The sequence below is a fragment of the Arachis hypogaea genome, chromosome 10 (genome assembly GCF_003086295.3).
Source record: "Arachis hypogaea cultivar Tifrunner chromosome 10, arahy.Tifrunner.gnm2.J5K5, whole genome shotgun sequence".
NCBI classification, from domain to species: Eukaryota; Viridiplantae; Streptophyta; class Magnoliopsida; order Fabales; family Fabaceae; genus Arachis; species Arachis hypogaea.
In genome coordinates this window covers 96,922,009-96,936,658 of record NC_092045.1, presented here as the reverse complement: position 1 = coordinate 96,936,658, position 14,650 = coordinate 96,922,009, and the positions used below count along the sequence as shown (strand labels likewise).

General features: G+C 35.2%; 1 protein-coding gene across 2 annotated transcripts; it reads right to left on the bottom strand.

The window, feature by feature from the left end:
- Window positions 1–857: 857 nt before the first annotated feature.
- On the bottom strand, window positions 858–9,614 carry LOC112716044 (3beta-hydroxysteroid-dehydrogenase/decarboxylase). 2 transcript variants are annotated; one of them, XM_025767884.3, is made up of 12 exons: window positions 8,807–9,614; window positions 8,644–8,733; window positions 8,406–8,539; window positions 8,052–8,222; window positions 7,328–7,453; window positions 6,799–6,878; window positions 3,683–3,881; window positions 3,156–3,267; window positions 2,500–2,674; window positions 2,149–2,305; window positions 1,807–1,873; window positions 858–1,249 (listed from the first exon to the last, which is right to left on the bottom strand). In XM_025767884.3, exons 1-12 carry the CDS (start codon window positions 9,036–9,038, stop codon window positions 1,104–1,106), a joined length of 1,689 nt encoding a protein of 562 aa, XP_025623669.1. In that variant the 5' UTR covers window positions 9,039–9,614; the 3' UTR covers window positions 858–1,103. The 2 variants fall into 2 exon arrangements, with proteins under 2 accessions (XP_025623669.1, XP_072061264.1); XM_072205163.1 differs by having other exon boundaries at window positions 8,406–8,531; window positions 8,807–9,609.
- Between the last annotated feature and the right edge of the window lie 5,036 nt (window positions 9,615–14,650).

Genomic DNA, 14,650 nt, shown 5'->3' with positions numbered 1-14,650 from the left:
AAAGGAGGCACGAGTTAAATGGATAATAAGAACCTTTTTTGGTTTTTCCATGCCACAGTATTTTCTAACTGGGCAGACTAAAAAGACTAATCCATTCCAAATCGAAACTTTAATGGTGTGTTTGTTTGAGGTGAAAATAGGAGGAAAGAAAAGGAAGGGAAAGAAATTGGAAGGAAAATAGTTATTTTCCTTTGTTTGGTTGAGGAGAGAAATGGGAGAGGAAAAAAAATGAATGGAAAAATATTGGTGGGACCCACCAATTTTCTTTCTCTCCAACAATGGAGAGAAAATGGAATCTCTCTCTATTTCCAATATTACCCCTTTACTTTTTTCAATATATTTTATAATATAAGGGTAAAATTGTCTTTTTATACCATTTCTTTCCTTCTTATTTTCCTTTCATCCAAACACATCTAAAGAAAATAAAAATCCACTCAATTTCTTTCCTTTTCTTTCTTTCCTTTCTATTTCTTTCTTCTGTATTTCTTTCCTTCTAACCAAACATAGCCTAAGAATTTGTGCTAACCAATGAATTGTTGTGTGGACAAAGTAAAATTCAAACTCCCAACACTTTAAGTGGACCAGTAAACTAACTATTAGACCAATCCAAATTAGTTAAAATGGTAACAAGAACTTAAATCTCCCATATTAGAACCTAAGAATCAATTTTGACATTAGAAATATGTTGAATATCAGGGCGTCTCACATCTCTTTCTATTACCAGCTCATGGTTTTACAATTTTGCTCACAAAGTCATAATAAGCATGGGTTTAGCACAAATGATGAATATATCATTTAGATATTTAAATGTCTTCGACCTAAGAAATTAAAGATATTTAAATGTCGAAGCAGTCAGATTAAAACAAAGAAACTATGCATTTTCTAGTCCAAGAATGCTACATCATGTCTCTAGTAGAGAAATTGCTACGCTTTGTAATTTTGAATTCCAAACCAGCTTAAGAATTTTTAACAAATAAATACTAAAATTTTATAGGTTAATTGAATATAAATAAAAAATCCCAGTATTATACAGTCCACAGCATACACAACTTGAGATAGTGCTCATCCCCCTTATCCAAGAAAAAACTAGGGGTTACAAGCTATCACTCACTCTTCTTAGAAGGAAGGAACTTCCTTATGGCATCAGATTTCAATTTGCATCCAAAAGAAAGTGCTTTTATGAATAAGTCATCAATTTCTTCCTCCTTCTTTTCATAAATGTAGAAAGCAATAAATGCAGTGGTAAGTCCTGTAAATGACAAGGAAAAGAGAAACTATCATTATTATTCATTACCAATTTACCATCAAGGAACTGCGGATTCAAACACCTTAGTATTATTACTTTACTCGCAAATCACATATATTTTGAAGGTTCTGCTAATTAGTGCCCTTAGGGCACTTGTTAAGATTACTTTGAATAGAAAACTTCTTAAATTTATTTCCTTTAATATATGCACTACAAAAGTATTGAAAACTTCAAATTTTTAGATTCTCATATTTTAAAGTGCAAGATTGATGTTTTATGAAAAGTAATTTATATTTAGGAAGTATTTGTTTATTGTAATACTTAGTTGATAAGTAGCACCACTAGTAGGTAATTACCCGGTATGGGTATGGCAGCAATTTAGAATTGCCTATGAATAGTTAGTTCACTCATAATAAACAAATACAAGTGTGAAACATGTAGTATGAATAGATTCAATCATTTAATTAAGTGGAGGCAAATCTAGCAGTATAATTTTTTGTGCAGGCAAATAGTACATACAAGTGCAAAATGTGTGTGTGTGAGAGAGAGAGAGAGCATACCTATCTTATATAAGTTCTGAAGTGAAAATGCACCAAAGAAGCTAAGAAGGAGCAAAGAGAAAACAACCTATTGATCAAGGCAAAGATATTTCAGCGTGCTAGATACTTGAGAAACTTTATCCTTGGTAAATTGAAGTAATCTGGATATCTAATTCTAATCCTCCCCATAGTCAAAATCTAACATACATGAAATTTTGAAATGACAGTTCCAAAATTAAGGCTTTCACTTTTTCAGCAAATTTCACAACTTAAGTTGTAGATCACTAAATGCATCTTATATATTCCATAGGCATTGCAGCAGCAAGCAATGGCAAAGGGGAAAATGCAATGCAGTTTAGGTACCTTAAAGAATAGCATCCACTCGTTCCCTTGTGCAAGGGATTTCAAAACATTCATAGGAATATTCCATACTGATACCACAGAGACGGCAAGTTGATGTGACATGTCTTCTGATAAGTGAAACCAGGATTTGGGCATTTTCTGAACAGTGTACCCCAATCTTCATATGCATAGAGTACAAGAGATAGTTAGCATTTATCTTCACATCGGAAACTGGACTACAAAGCTTCAAAACAGCTAGATCATCTTCATGGTTACAAATTATATATATCATTCATTACTGGGTGAGCTAACACAAATCAGTATCATCATGTAATTGACAACTAAACATTGAACAGTAAATAGTGTACGTACACTTTTGCCGGTAGAATCCCATGAATGAATAAAAAGATCGATACGAACAACAGAAGCTTTGAAAGAGCAGTAATGAAAGTATTCCCGGGTTCAATGAAGCTTAAGTATATTGCAATCAAGACTAACAATGTGGTGATCGTTCGCTTTCTATCCTTCCAAAGCAATGTGTCAGCAACTGCAAATAAGTACATCAGTTACAAGTTATAACCAATAGATAGATAAAGGTAAATTGTAAAATCACTCCCAGCACCAAACGGTAACAGTGTTGTGTTTGTATATTAGGTAAAGCGATATGAAACCATTACCATTAATAGATTATGATAATGGATTGAATTAGAATACCAACTCTAAGTCGGAACTTCTAAGTTCCAACACTTGTTCTTTGCACTTTCACATCAATAAGAAATTACAAAGGTAAAATGCAATGCTTCAACATAGACCTATATAGAATAGATAGTATTTTATGAAGAGTGGCCCACGGGTTTGAGGCTAAATGGCACATTAGTAATCATGATTCCCAAGTTGATTTGTCTTTGAAAATGAATATATGCCTTTCAGATTTCTTTTACAACAAACCTAAAACAGCATTAAACAAATCAGCATATCCAGAGTTTCTAATCAAATAAGTTAAATGGATTATAGTTGATTATTCATACCTCTTCCACTCCCAAGATATACTGAAGCTTTCGAGGGACCTTCTCTTTTGGGCTTGAGTTGATTTTCAGCCCTCAAGTGTGAAAATGAATCAATTGTCCTACGCAAACCCTCCTGTAGGGAAAAAAAAAATTGCAATCACATTAGAAACGAAACACCAGGCAACAACTAGGACTAGCATCTACACTCACCGCCATAAAAATATGAACCTTTGTGAATAAAATTAAAAACCATATATTTTACAAGTCAAATCCAATAGTTGACTTCAAGATAATGATATTAACTCAATATTATCAATTATGAGTGGAATTCCAGAATTGAACATTGTTTTATTTTATCAATGTGCCAAGATTGCAAGGAATATAGATCACAAAGGATATCCATAAACTTAGAAACTACACAAAAGTTCTACAAAACAATAAACCAAAAAATCAACAACAACAACAACAACAAAGCCTTATCCCACTAAGTGGGGTCGGCTAATAAACCAAAAAATCAATGCATAATAAAATAAGAAATATCACAAAACCTTTAGCGTTACAATGGGTTCATATCCAAGGCGCTCCTTTGCTTTTGAGCAATCAAAAGTTCTGTTGCAAGATAGGAGTCTTACTCTTGAAGGTGTTAACTGAGGCACCTTCATACCATATGGACCTAGCAGCTTATATGTATACTCCACCAATAGTGCAATTGGCATGAGAACAAAGGCAGGGATCTTTATTCTTGGCCTGCAAACTAAATGAACTCAGCTAACAAATAAAAGGAATTGATATTACAGTTTTTTGGTGGGATAAACAAAACTATATCCCATATTTCTTTTCAATTTAACTATAAGAGATATAGAAACATAGAAATTATTATTTATTAATAATGATAGAAAAGTAGAAACCAACATTCTCATTAACATATAAAAGAAAAACCAGAGCAGCAGTGAACAATCCCACAAAAAGAGAGGTAGCAGAAAGGAATTTTATCTGATTATAATTAAAAATTGAAAGGATACCAAATAACAGCTACGATAAGATGAAAATTTCCGATAATCCCATATCCTTATTTGATAGCAACTTCAGACCTATGCTCAGCATAGGGTTGCACCTTCCACATTATTGAACAACAAATAACATGTAAGTTTTTGTTTGAGCATTTGGTGTCACAAAATTTTAGTGACAAGCTGATGGTTTGCCAGAATGGTTGTATTATAAACAGGGTAGAGGTCATGTAGGATGAACAGCACATCGGGTGTTAAAAAAATCCGACCAAAATTATCCCACAAGAGAGTTTGACTACCTAACATAGGGTACTTATTATGGATTTTTGTGTTTAGCGAAAGGTGTGGAGAAGTAGACAAAAGAGGAACCCAAGGACTAGGAGGTAGCAGATGAAAGGTAACAAACAAAGACTAGAGGTAATGGAGCTAGAGATAAAGAATCATGGTGGGCGACAAGTGTGCAAGAGAAGGTAAACATGAAGAGGGAATGCTTTTAAAGTATGGTTTTTATGCCGCAATGTGAAAATTGGAATAAGTATAAGATGGTTAAGGAGACAAAATGGCAGTAAGTGAAGCAAGAACAAGAGTTTATTAGAGTTTTATCAGTCTTTGGGTATGTAAAAAGGGGAAAGATGCATTTACAACATAGTGAAGGGTCAAGAAAGAAAATATAAATTTGAATCAAGTTAAGTGCATTAAAGACAATAATGGTTAAGTTTTGGCCACAAACGAAAACATCAACAACAGATGGAAGAGTTACTTTCACAAGTTATTTAATGATGGACATAAGACTCTTTCATGCTCCGGTTACAAACAAGGGAGGAGGACCAAAACTTCACTTACTATCAAAAAGTTCGAGATTTTGAAATTAAGGAGACTCTAAAAGGGATGAAGAATGGTAGAGTAGTGGAGCCTGGTTAATATCCCTATTGAAGTTTAGAAAGGTTTAGGAAGAAAAAGCATCTGTTGGTTAACTAAAGTCTTTAATGATATTTTAAGGTCTAAGAGATGTCAAACAAATGGAGGAAGAACATTTTAGTCCTTATCTACAAGAATCAGGGAAATATACAAAGTTGTGAAAACTATAGAAGGATCAAGCGCATGAGCCAACAATGCAGCTGTGGGAAAGGGTGATAGGATAAAGGTTGAAACAAGAGACTCAGGTTTCGGAGTTTAGAGTTTGGTCTTTATCCCAGTAAGATATACCATAAAGTCTATATAGTTGTTAAGGAGAAATGGAGAATGATGGAGAGGCCCTGAAGTAACAAAAGAATCTACACATGGTTTTTATTAACTTGAAAAAGCATGTGATAGGATACCTTTGGAAGGTTTTGGAGAGGAACAAAGTAAGTATTACATATATTCATGTAATTAAGGACATATTTGGAGAGGAAGAAAGTAAGTATTACATATATTCATGTAATTAAGGACATATACAATGGGGTTACAACTAGTGTGAAACCCAATATGGTGTAACAGAATAATTTTCTATTGGTGTATGATTACACCAAGAGTCATCTCTAAGCCCTTATCTTTTCACACTTGTGTTGGAAGTGCTTACCATGCATATTCAAGAAATTGTACCATGGAGCACACTTTTCACGGATGACATCGTCTTTGGGAGAATAGCAAGAAGATTTGAATGAGAAGTTGGACTTGGAGAGAAAGTACATGGTTTGCGCATAAGTCACACTAAGATGGAGTATATAGAATGCAAGTTTAGCAGCGGAAGGGGAAAAACTTGCACAAAAATGAAAATCGGAAAAGATATTATACCATGAGATTTTAGTATCTTGGTGGTATTATTCATGACAATGGAGAAATAGATGATGATGTAAATTATAGGATTCAAGGAAGTTAGTCAAAATGGCAGAGTGCTTCAATTTTTATATGCGACAAAAAAAGTACATCTAAAACTTAAGGGTACATTTTATCGCACTGCCTTTAGACCAATTATGTTGTATGAACAGAGTGTTGACCGGCAAAAGATGAACATGAACTTAAATTCAATGTGACCCAAAGGAGTATGCTTCGATGGAGAGCAGTCATATGCATATGGACATAATAAGTAACCAGGAAATGAGAGAAAAAATTGGAGTAGCTCCCATTGTTGAAAAGATTGTGCAATCTCATTTTAGGTGGTTTGGACATGTGAAGAGAAGACCAGTAGAGCATCTAGTGAGAATGGAGGATCAGATAGCAGATAAACTAGTTGTTAGGGGTAGGCGATGACCTAAAAGGACTCTACATAAAGTGGTCAAGCAAGATCTCTGTATGAACTATCTCACCGCAAACATGATACATGATAAGACACGATGATATTATTTGATTCATATAATCAACCCTACCAAGTGGAATAAGGTTTTTTTGTTGTATATCTTTCGTATTTTAGCTTAAGTATTTGATTAGGATTTAACTACAAGTCTCCAGTGTGATAGTAAATATTTCTAGTATTTTCCAATTTGTATCTTTTGCAAATAATGGACCAATGCTAATTTTCATGCTAAATTCACATGAATTGAGAAACTTTGCTTTTACATCCGGAGGGTCACAATAAAAAAAATGAGATCTTACATTCAATTAATCAAAAATAAATAAATAAAATAAATAGCATAAGCAGAATGAGAGTAAGAAATATCAAATGACTCACAGTATACCTTTCATATCCAAGACCTTCTAGAATAAGTGACATGAATTCCCAAAATTTTATAGGTTCCATATTTGTTATGAAATATGCCTACAGGAAACAGAGGGGGAAAAAACTTCAGCATGAAAACACTACAGAAACTGCTAATTTCCTACCTTATCATGCTAATAACCAAGTTCCTTCCCCACCCCCTCCTTCAGTATGCAAATGCCTAATGAATCTTTCATGAAATGAATAATTTGTTTAAATTAGAATCTAACAAACTAACTACGTCAAACATAATGTCTTTGCTGAAACATATATTTTCTAGGTCTTGTCATTCACCCAAAAGAAGAAATTCTACCTTTAAATGTATCATCAACTCATCATCATGTTAGCAACTGTGGTTTCTAAAGAATGTACACCTGTGAATAACTAACAACCCATGACAATAGAGCAGGATCATCATCACCGCCTTCTAAGATGTCCATGTTTAATCTTCATTTACATAATTAAACAAATATTTATAAAAATGTAATGAGAGAATCTTTCAAAGGTACCTCTCCTGCAGCTTTTTTTGAAACTTCCCCTTCTGAAGCTAGAGCTCGGTCAGCACATAAATGGGAATGAGCCACATTTCCAACATAAGTGAAATCATACATGTTATTGCCATCACCAATAATGAACTGTTCAAGAGAGAATTATAATTAAAGAATTAAAAGACTTTAAGAAATTTTCTGGTAATAAGTTACATGTGCATATTGCTCTGTCCAAATCCCTCTTTATTTCTGGAAGCACAAAGGTTTTCTATTATTTGCAACAAGCCAATTTCTTTCAATTCATGGATAATTTGAATCATCAAGCTATGTCCCACTCAAGATTAATTGTCCAGATTAATTAGCTATTGAAGGAGAGTACAAAAATTTACTAGGGCACTCACTACAAATGCAGTGCAAAGCATAGCCTTCAGCAGAAACTCACATTAAGAGTCAGGAAGTATGACTGAGTATGCCATAGCATCAGCTACAAGGTTCTACAAAGCAGTAAAGTCAAACTAATTGCTAACTCTTCTCATTCTGCTCAGCCCAAAGGGGATAGGATATAAGAGCAGAGAACGGATCGAATAAACATTAAGGCTGCCTAAATCATGCAAAAACTACAAAAATGTATTCTATAGCCCATACTCAAATTGCTACATGAACACGAAGTACAATGATGATGCCAGAAACAAAGTTACATACAGAAAACCATATCCACAGAATTAGAAGGTACAGCAATATTTACCTTAGTTTTCCCTGCCTTGGCAGCATCAACTGACGAAGGCACCATCAGTCTATCACCAGGCCCGAAAATGCTACTAGGACGTAGCGAGCAGGTCAGGATCCCACTAGTTCCATTAGCCTTCAAAACCAATGCCTCACCCTGAGCTTTGGTAGCAGAATAATGATCATTATGCTGAAAGCAGTGCAAAACTAGTTTAGGAACGCGCCAATTACATAAATAACAGGTTTACAAGATTGAGAAACATTTCAAATCCCGAAAAATATAATATAAAATGAACCATCCACCAAGCCAATATACAAAATGTATGCATTATCTCATGTTACAAGCATCATCGAGAGTAGTTATGGCAGGTACCTTAGGTGGATAGGGCATTGATTCCTTTCCATTATGAATTCCATGAACGCCGTCAAATACAACACTGGATGAGCTGGTGTAAACAAGCCGCTTCACTCTAAGTTGAACACAAGCATCAATGACATTCTGTGTTCCTTGCAAAACAAAAATCTCAATGTCAGTTACTTTCCTTTCAAACGTTCCATCAAACAGTTGGCATTCCATGAAGAAAAAGCGAACATAAGATTGAGCATTTTACCTTGGACATTGACAGAATGATGAAGCTGATAGTTGTTAATGGATGAGTTTGGAGCAGCCATGTGGAAAACAACCTCACAACCTTCCAATGCTGCAACGAGCAACGACACCGTTAAACACCATACGTTTTGATAAACGACATTGAAGTAGTTAGGAAGGGTAACCTTTGAGGACGTGTTCCTTATCACGAAGATCGAGAGAGACGTATTGGGCGCGACCAGAGCTCAAGGCTTGGCTTAGAGTCCCGAGTTGTTCGGACGGTTCGAGTTCGATAGTGGCTCCGAGATCCGCGATGCGAACGAAGTAGGTGTTGTCTTGGATCAACATTTCCACCAGGTGGCGGGCGGCGAAGCCGCGACCTCCGGTGACGACGCACCACCTGTCGTCGACGGCCATAGGCGAGGTGATTGGATCGCAGATTCAGTTGGGGTGGCAGGCAAGAGAGCAGGTGAAAGCCCAAAACGTCACCACAGCTATTGTCGTTCGTCACAAGGTAGTCGAATCTGCGATTCCGAATCGTAAATCATGCGAGTCGATACGAGTCCGGGCGTCTTTGATTCAAATCGTTGGCTTGAATCACACATGCCTCAAAATGTTCGATTCAATGTCAGAATCGTACGTGTCAAGTCCAAATTGTGAATCGTAGCTTGGACAACGATTCAGGCTGCGCTCATGCACAATGTCGCTGCTCAAGCACAAGGCCCTGGCGGCTGGTGGCGGAAAGCAAATGAAGAGGGTTCCGCGTGGGCGTTCTTTGACCAGCAGGGAAAGCAAGCAAAGAAATTGCAAGAAGCAAGGAACCACAAGGTATCTTCTTGGTGTCTATGGCGTCGTCAAGGAAGAAAGAAGAAGAGCACGATTATCTTTGAAGTCAGGGGAGGGTGTTTTTTTTTTTTTTGGTCAAGTGGGGAGGGTGTTTCACAATCACTGTTGTGTATTGCGATGTTTTTGTTGGGCTCTAAAAGGCCCACGGAAAAAATTCAAGCATCGAAATGGTGAGTTCTCTTTATATTTTGGATAAGTTTGGATAAGTTTGGATAAATAGTTTAATTAAATTATTTTTAAAAAAATAGTTTAAATAATAAATAATTATATTAAAAATAATTTATAAATAAATTATTTTGTGTTTAAATTTTTAGTTTTAAAAGTACTTATTTTATAGAAATGTAATAAAAAGTAGTATTATTATGAGATAAGTCATTTTTTTAACTTTTCTATAAGCTCTTAAATAGCTTTTTAAAAACCTATGTTTTGATTTTAAAAATTGTACCAGACATTAATACTAATACTTTTCATAAGTCAGAAGCTCAAAAAATTACTTTTAAAACTTCACAAATGGACTTTAGTGTTAGAATGTTTTTTTATTATTATTATATTTTATATTTTTGTCGTGAATTATCTTCACCTCTTAAGAGTTTATATGACTTAAGTAATGATTTATATTATATATATTGTAATTTTATATTATGTTTTTGAATTTTAAAATTCGAAACATTATACAATTTATGATTATTTTTTTTCACGACTTAAAAAAACCACAATAGAAAGAAAAAGAAAAATAAAGTCCTAAAGTAATGTTTGGAAAAGAGATAAAGATTGAGAGATTGAAACTGAGAGACAGAGATTGAAAGGCAAAAATTAAAATAAGTCTCACTATTGTGTTTAGTAAAATGTAAAAGACAAAACTGAAATAAGAATGAAACACTAATTTAATTTGCACAAAAAGATAAAGTTGGAATTAATTAATTGAAATGGGAATATTTTAGATATAAAATGTTATTAAAGTTTTAGTTTTCGTTCTTAAAAATTTCAATCCCTTGTGTCTCCACTTATTGGAGGTACTGAAATACTAAAATTTTGGAGACAGAGACTGAAATTTTAGTACTAGTTTCGGGGCCAACAAATATAATATTGAGTCCCAGTACCTTAAAACAAACGCTATCTAAGATACTACTTTCAAACTCCTTCTGAGATACCGGAAGCTCCACGTGTTGAGAATAAGACCTTAAAATTGTATTTGTCATGATATCCGTCACTGTGTTTGCCTCTCTCTCAAGATCAAGCGAAGATCAGTACGTCATTTCTAAGTCATGATATCTTTGATTTTAAGCACCAAAGAATCTGCAAACTCCGAATTATCTTGGAAATTGTTAATAAGATTGAAAACCTCCACACAATCTATTTCGCAAATCACATCTCTTTGTCCCAAGTCCCAGGATAGAAGATATCCTTTCCAAATAGCAAACAACTCTCCATACAGAATATTATTGCTCACAATTGTTCCCAAACAATCTTTTTGCCAACTTCCATTCCAGTCTCTGCTAACACAAGAAAAAAGAATCCAATCACCAGTACCTAAATAACTAGCATCACAATTGAGTTTAAAAGTACCCATTGATAGAGGAGTCTATGAACCACTAATTGAATAAGGAATAGATATTTGTTGCAATTCAAAAACATTTCGGAGTTTTTTTTTCAAAGCTAAAACCATACTGACCACTTTGTACGGAAGCCAAGGCTCTTGCTAATTAAAAATCTCATTATTCCTTGAACGTCAAATCCACCAAAGTCCAGAGAAAAATCTAAAAGGATGCTATTTGTTATGGAATAAAAACTAGTTCTTCAAATATAGAGGATAACTAGAAATCTCTAAAATCTGCCAAATTAGTTGAGCCTTCGGACAATTCTGAATACAATGAGAAGAACCAATTCTTTAAATCCAGATGATGACTGAAAATCTCCAAAATCTGTCAAACTAACTGAGCTTTCGGGCAATCCCAAATACAATGAGAAACTGTTTTCGGGCAACCTAAACAACTAGGGCAATTATCTGAGGGCGACATGCCTATCTTGAAATGAAAAACAACAGTGGGTAGTGCCTCTCAAGACAAAGCCAAGCCAAAAGTTTGATCTTTTCTGGATCAAACTAACGCCAAAGTCAATTCTCTTGCTCCTCCCAACAAAACATCCGCTTGCAAAATCAAAAATAGCCATTTCGAGAATCATAAACCTTTGACGCTCTCCCGGACCAAAATCATCCAACCACTGAACCTGCTTGTACATTTGGGTTGTAAGAGAGAATATTGTCATACAAAAATCGGTCGAGAGGAGAAAAGATATGCTCCAGGTGCCACTCTCCAGCCGACTAGAGATAAAAAATCCTGAGATCGAAATTAGAAATATGAACATAATTCATCTCATTACAAAGCCGCCCCTCTTTCTTCTATTTAGAAAACCAAAAGTTATGGTTCAAATCCCCAATGCACCAAACAAAACCATCCTGCAAAATATCCCAAATTTTACATAGACTCCGCCAAACATAAGAACCCTCTCCTTGAGAACAAGTCATACTGTCAACCAAAGATGGTCGATATTTATCCGCCAACAATTGAACCCAAACTTTTATGAGGTTGATGAAAGAATTGCCAAACTAACTTTTCAAGAAGCGCAACATTAGCACAAAATGGGTCTCTAATCCCCAAGTCTCCAAACTTTTTTGGGATGACCAACACCTTCCAACTAACAAGATTCATCCCTCGACCATTAGCTTAACCTTTTCATAAAAAGTTCTTCATCATTAATGCTATCAAATTTGTTGTTCCTTTGGAAAAGAGAGAGAGAGTTGCATGTGGTAAGTAAGAATAGCAGCCACTACTGAATCGATCAGACACAATCTTCCCGCCCTATTGAGTAACCTCCCTTTCTAGCTGACTAGCCTCCCTCGGATCTTGTCCAAAATCCCATTGAAAGATGCTCTGATCACCCTAGAGTGAGTAAGATTAACCCCGAGATATTTACCCAAATTCTGGATGAATCTGATGATGGACACCCCAATAAAGATCTCCTTTCTTGTCGCGAACACATTCCGGGAACACATAGCTTTAGACTTATCCATATTAATCTTCATCCCAGAAGCTTTACAAAAACTCTCCAATGTTTTCATCACATTTTGAACTTGGCTTTTCTCTGCTTTACAAAAGAAAAGCAAATCATTGGCAAATATTAAATGGATATTCTTGGACCCCCTCGAGAAATAGCCACCGACTTTCACCGTCCCATATCAACTTGATGATTAATCAGGCAGGATAACCTCTCCATACACAACACAAAAAGATATGGCGACACAGGATCTTTTTGCCGAAGCCCATGGCTAGGAGTGAAGCTATTCAGTCTATCACCATTCCAAAGAATAAACAATGAGGACGAAGTGACATAACTCATAATCAGATTGAATGTAGGAGTAGGGAAACCAAATTTTACAAGGGTCTACCTCAGAAACCTCCAATCAACTCCGTCATAAGATTTTTCCAAATCAATCTTAAAAGCTAGGGTGCCTTTTTTAGACATAGTCTTCTTCATGAAATGAAGAACTTATTGCACAATAATAATGTTGTCAAGTGCTCTCCTTCCTGGAATAAACCCCCCTTAAAGAGGACCAACAATATCTATGAGATGAGGGCAGAGTCTATTGACAAAAACTTTTGTAATTACCTTGTAAATCACGTTATAGAGACTAATAGATCTGAAATCCTTCATAAATACTAGTGATTCCACCTTGGGGATAAGAACTAGAAAAGTCTCCATCATCTTTGGATCAATAGCACTCCTAGAGAAAGCTTCTCTAACCATTTTTCAAACATCAGAACCAATAATTCTCCAGTAGTCCTTGAAGAAGAAAGCTTGCAATCCATTTGGACTTGGGGCCTTAAAGGAATTCATGCTAAAAATAGCTAATTTAACTTCCTCCATAATAACAGCCGCAATAAGATTACGACAAGCTTCCTCATTCAACAAAGAGAGTGGAACATCCTCTAGACACCCTAAAGCAACATTTTCCGACTGACAAAATAAACTCTTATAGAAGGATTCAGCTTTCTGAATAAGAACTTCTAGGTCTATCTCCCACACACCATCCTTGAGGAAGAGGCCATGAATCTTACTAAACTTCCATTGCACAAGAGTCTGAACATGAAAGAAGCTGATATTTCTGTCCCTGAACTTCACCCACTATTCTTTGAATTTTTGAAACCAAAGAAGCTTCTCTTGTACAAGAGTGTTATTATAATCTCCAATCAACTATTGCTCTTTTTGATGCATGGCCAAGTCTTCCATTACTTCCAAATGCTTCTGATAATAGTTAATTTGATGCTCCAATTCAGATTTTCTAACAAAGATGTTACTAAAGATTGTAGAATTAAATGCAAGAGAGTTCTTCTACACCTCCGAGAGCTTGTTCTGCATCCCTCTATAGCTAGTCCACCAAGAATGCTTCATAATATCTCTGTAATAAGGATGAGTAGTCCAAGCTGTCAGAAATCGGAAGGGTCTATTCCTTTTCGTTGAGGGTGACCTTTATAGCGCACTAAGATAGGACAGTGATCAGACTGCAATCTATTCAAAATTTCTGTATAAGGCTCAGGAAAAAGTGATAGCCATTCACTATTTATAAAACCTTATCAAACCTTTTTGCCACCTTTATGTTGTTTTTAATCCTCCTATACTAAGAGAACCGTCTTCCGATAGTCTTTAAGTCAAATAGAGCACTATCTCCTAAAAAAGTAGCAAATTGAAATGCGCGTCGACTTGAAAAAAAGACAACCTTTCACCTCATGCAAAAAATAATTAAAATCTCCAAGTATAATCTAAGGCTCCTAAAAGGTTGACGATTAAGCTACAAAATAATCCTAAAAGAATTTGAGTATTATGTTGAAGACTATTATAAATACCACTACACCTCTAAAACATATTTTTAAATTGAACCTTAATCGTAACACACTGACCGTAAGCATCAGTCCATTTACAGCACGCCTCTTGCAAGATAGAAAGGAATACAATTTACGATTTAAAATTTGGCCTAGCGATTCGATTTATAAAAATTATTTATATATATATTGTATTGTTTTGTCTAATAAAAATTTAAAATTAACATGTGTAATAATAGTAAATTAACAATAGGGGAAGTAGATGAAGTGGGCTTTATTGGGCCCTGGTGGACTCAGCTTCAAAAT

Coding starts and splice junctions, on each gene's coding strand:
- LOC112716044 (XM_025767884.3), bottom strand. CDS start 9,038: ATGGCCGTCGACGACAGGTGGTGCGTCGTCACCGGAGGTCGCGGCTTC. Junction 6,879..7,327: donor CAAAAAAAGCTGCAGGAGAG/GTACCTTTGAAA, acceptor TGTTTCCTGTAG/GCATATTTCATAACAAATAT. Junction 3,268..3,682: donor AACCCATTGTAACGCTAAAG/GTTTTGTGATAT, acceptor TTTTCCCTACAG/GAGGGTTTGCGTAGGACAAT.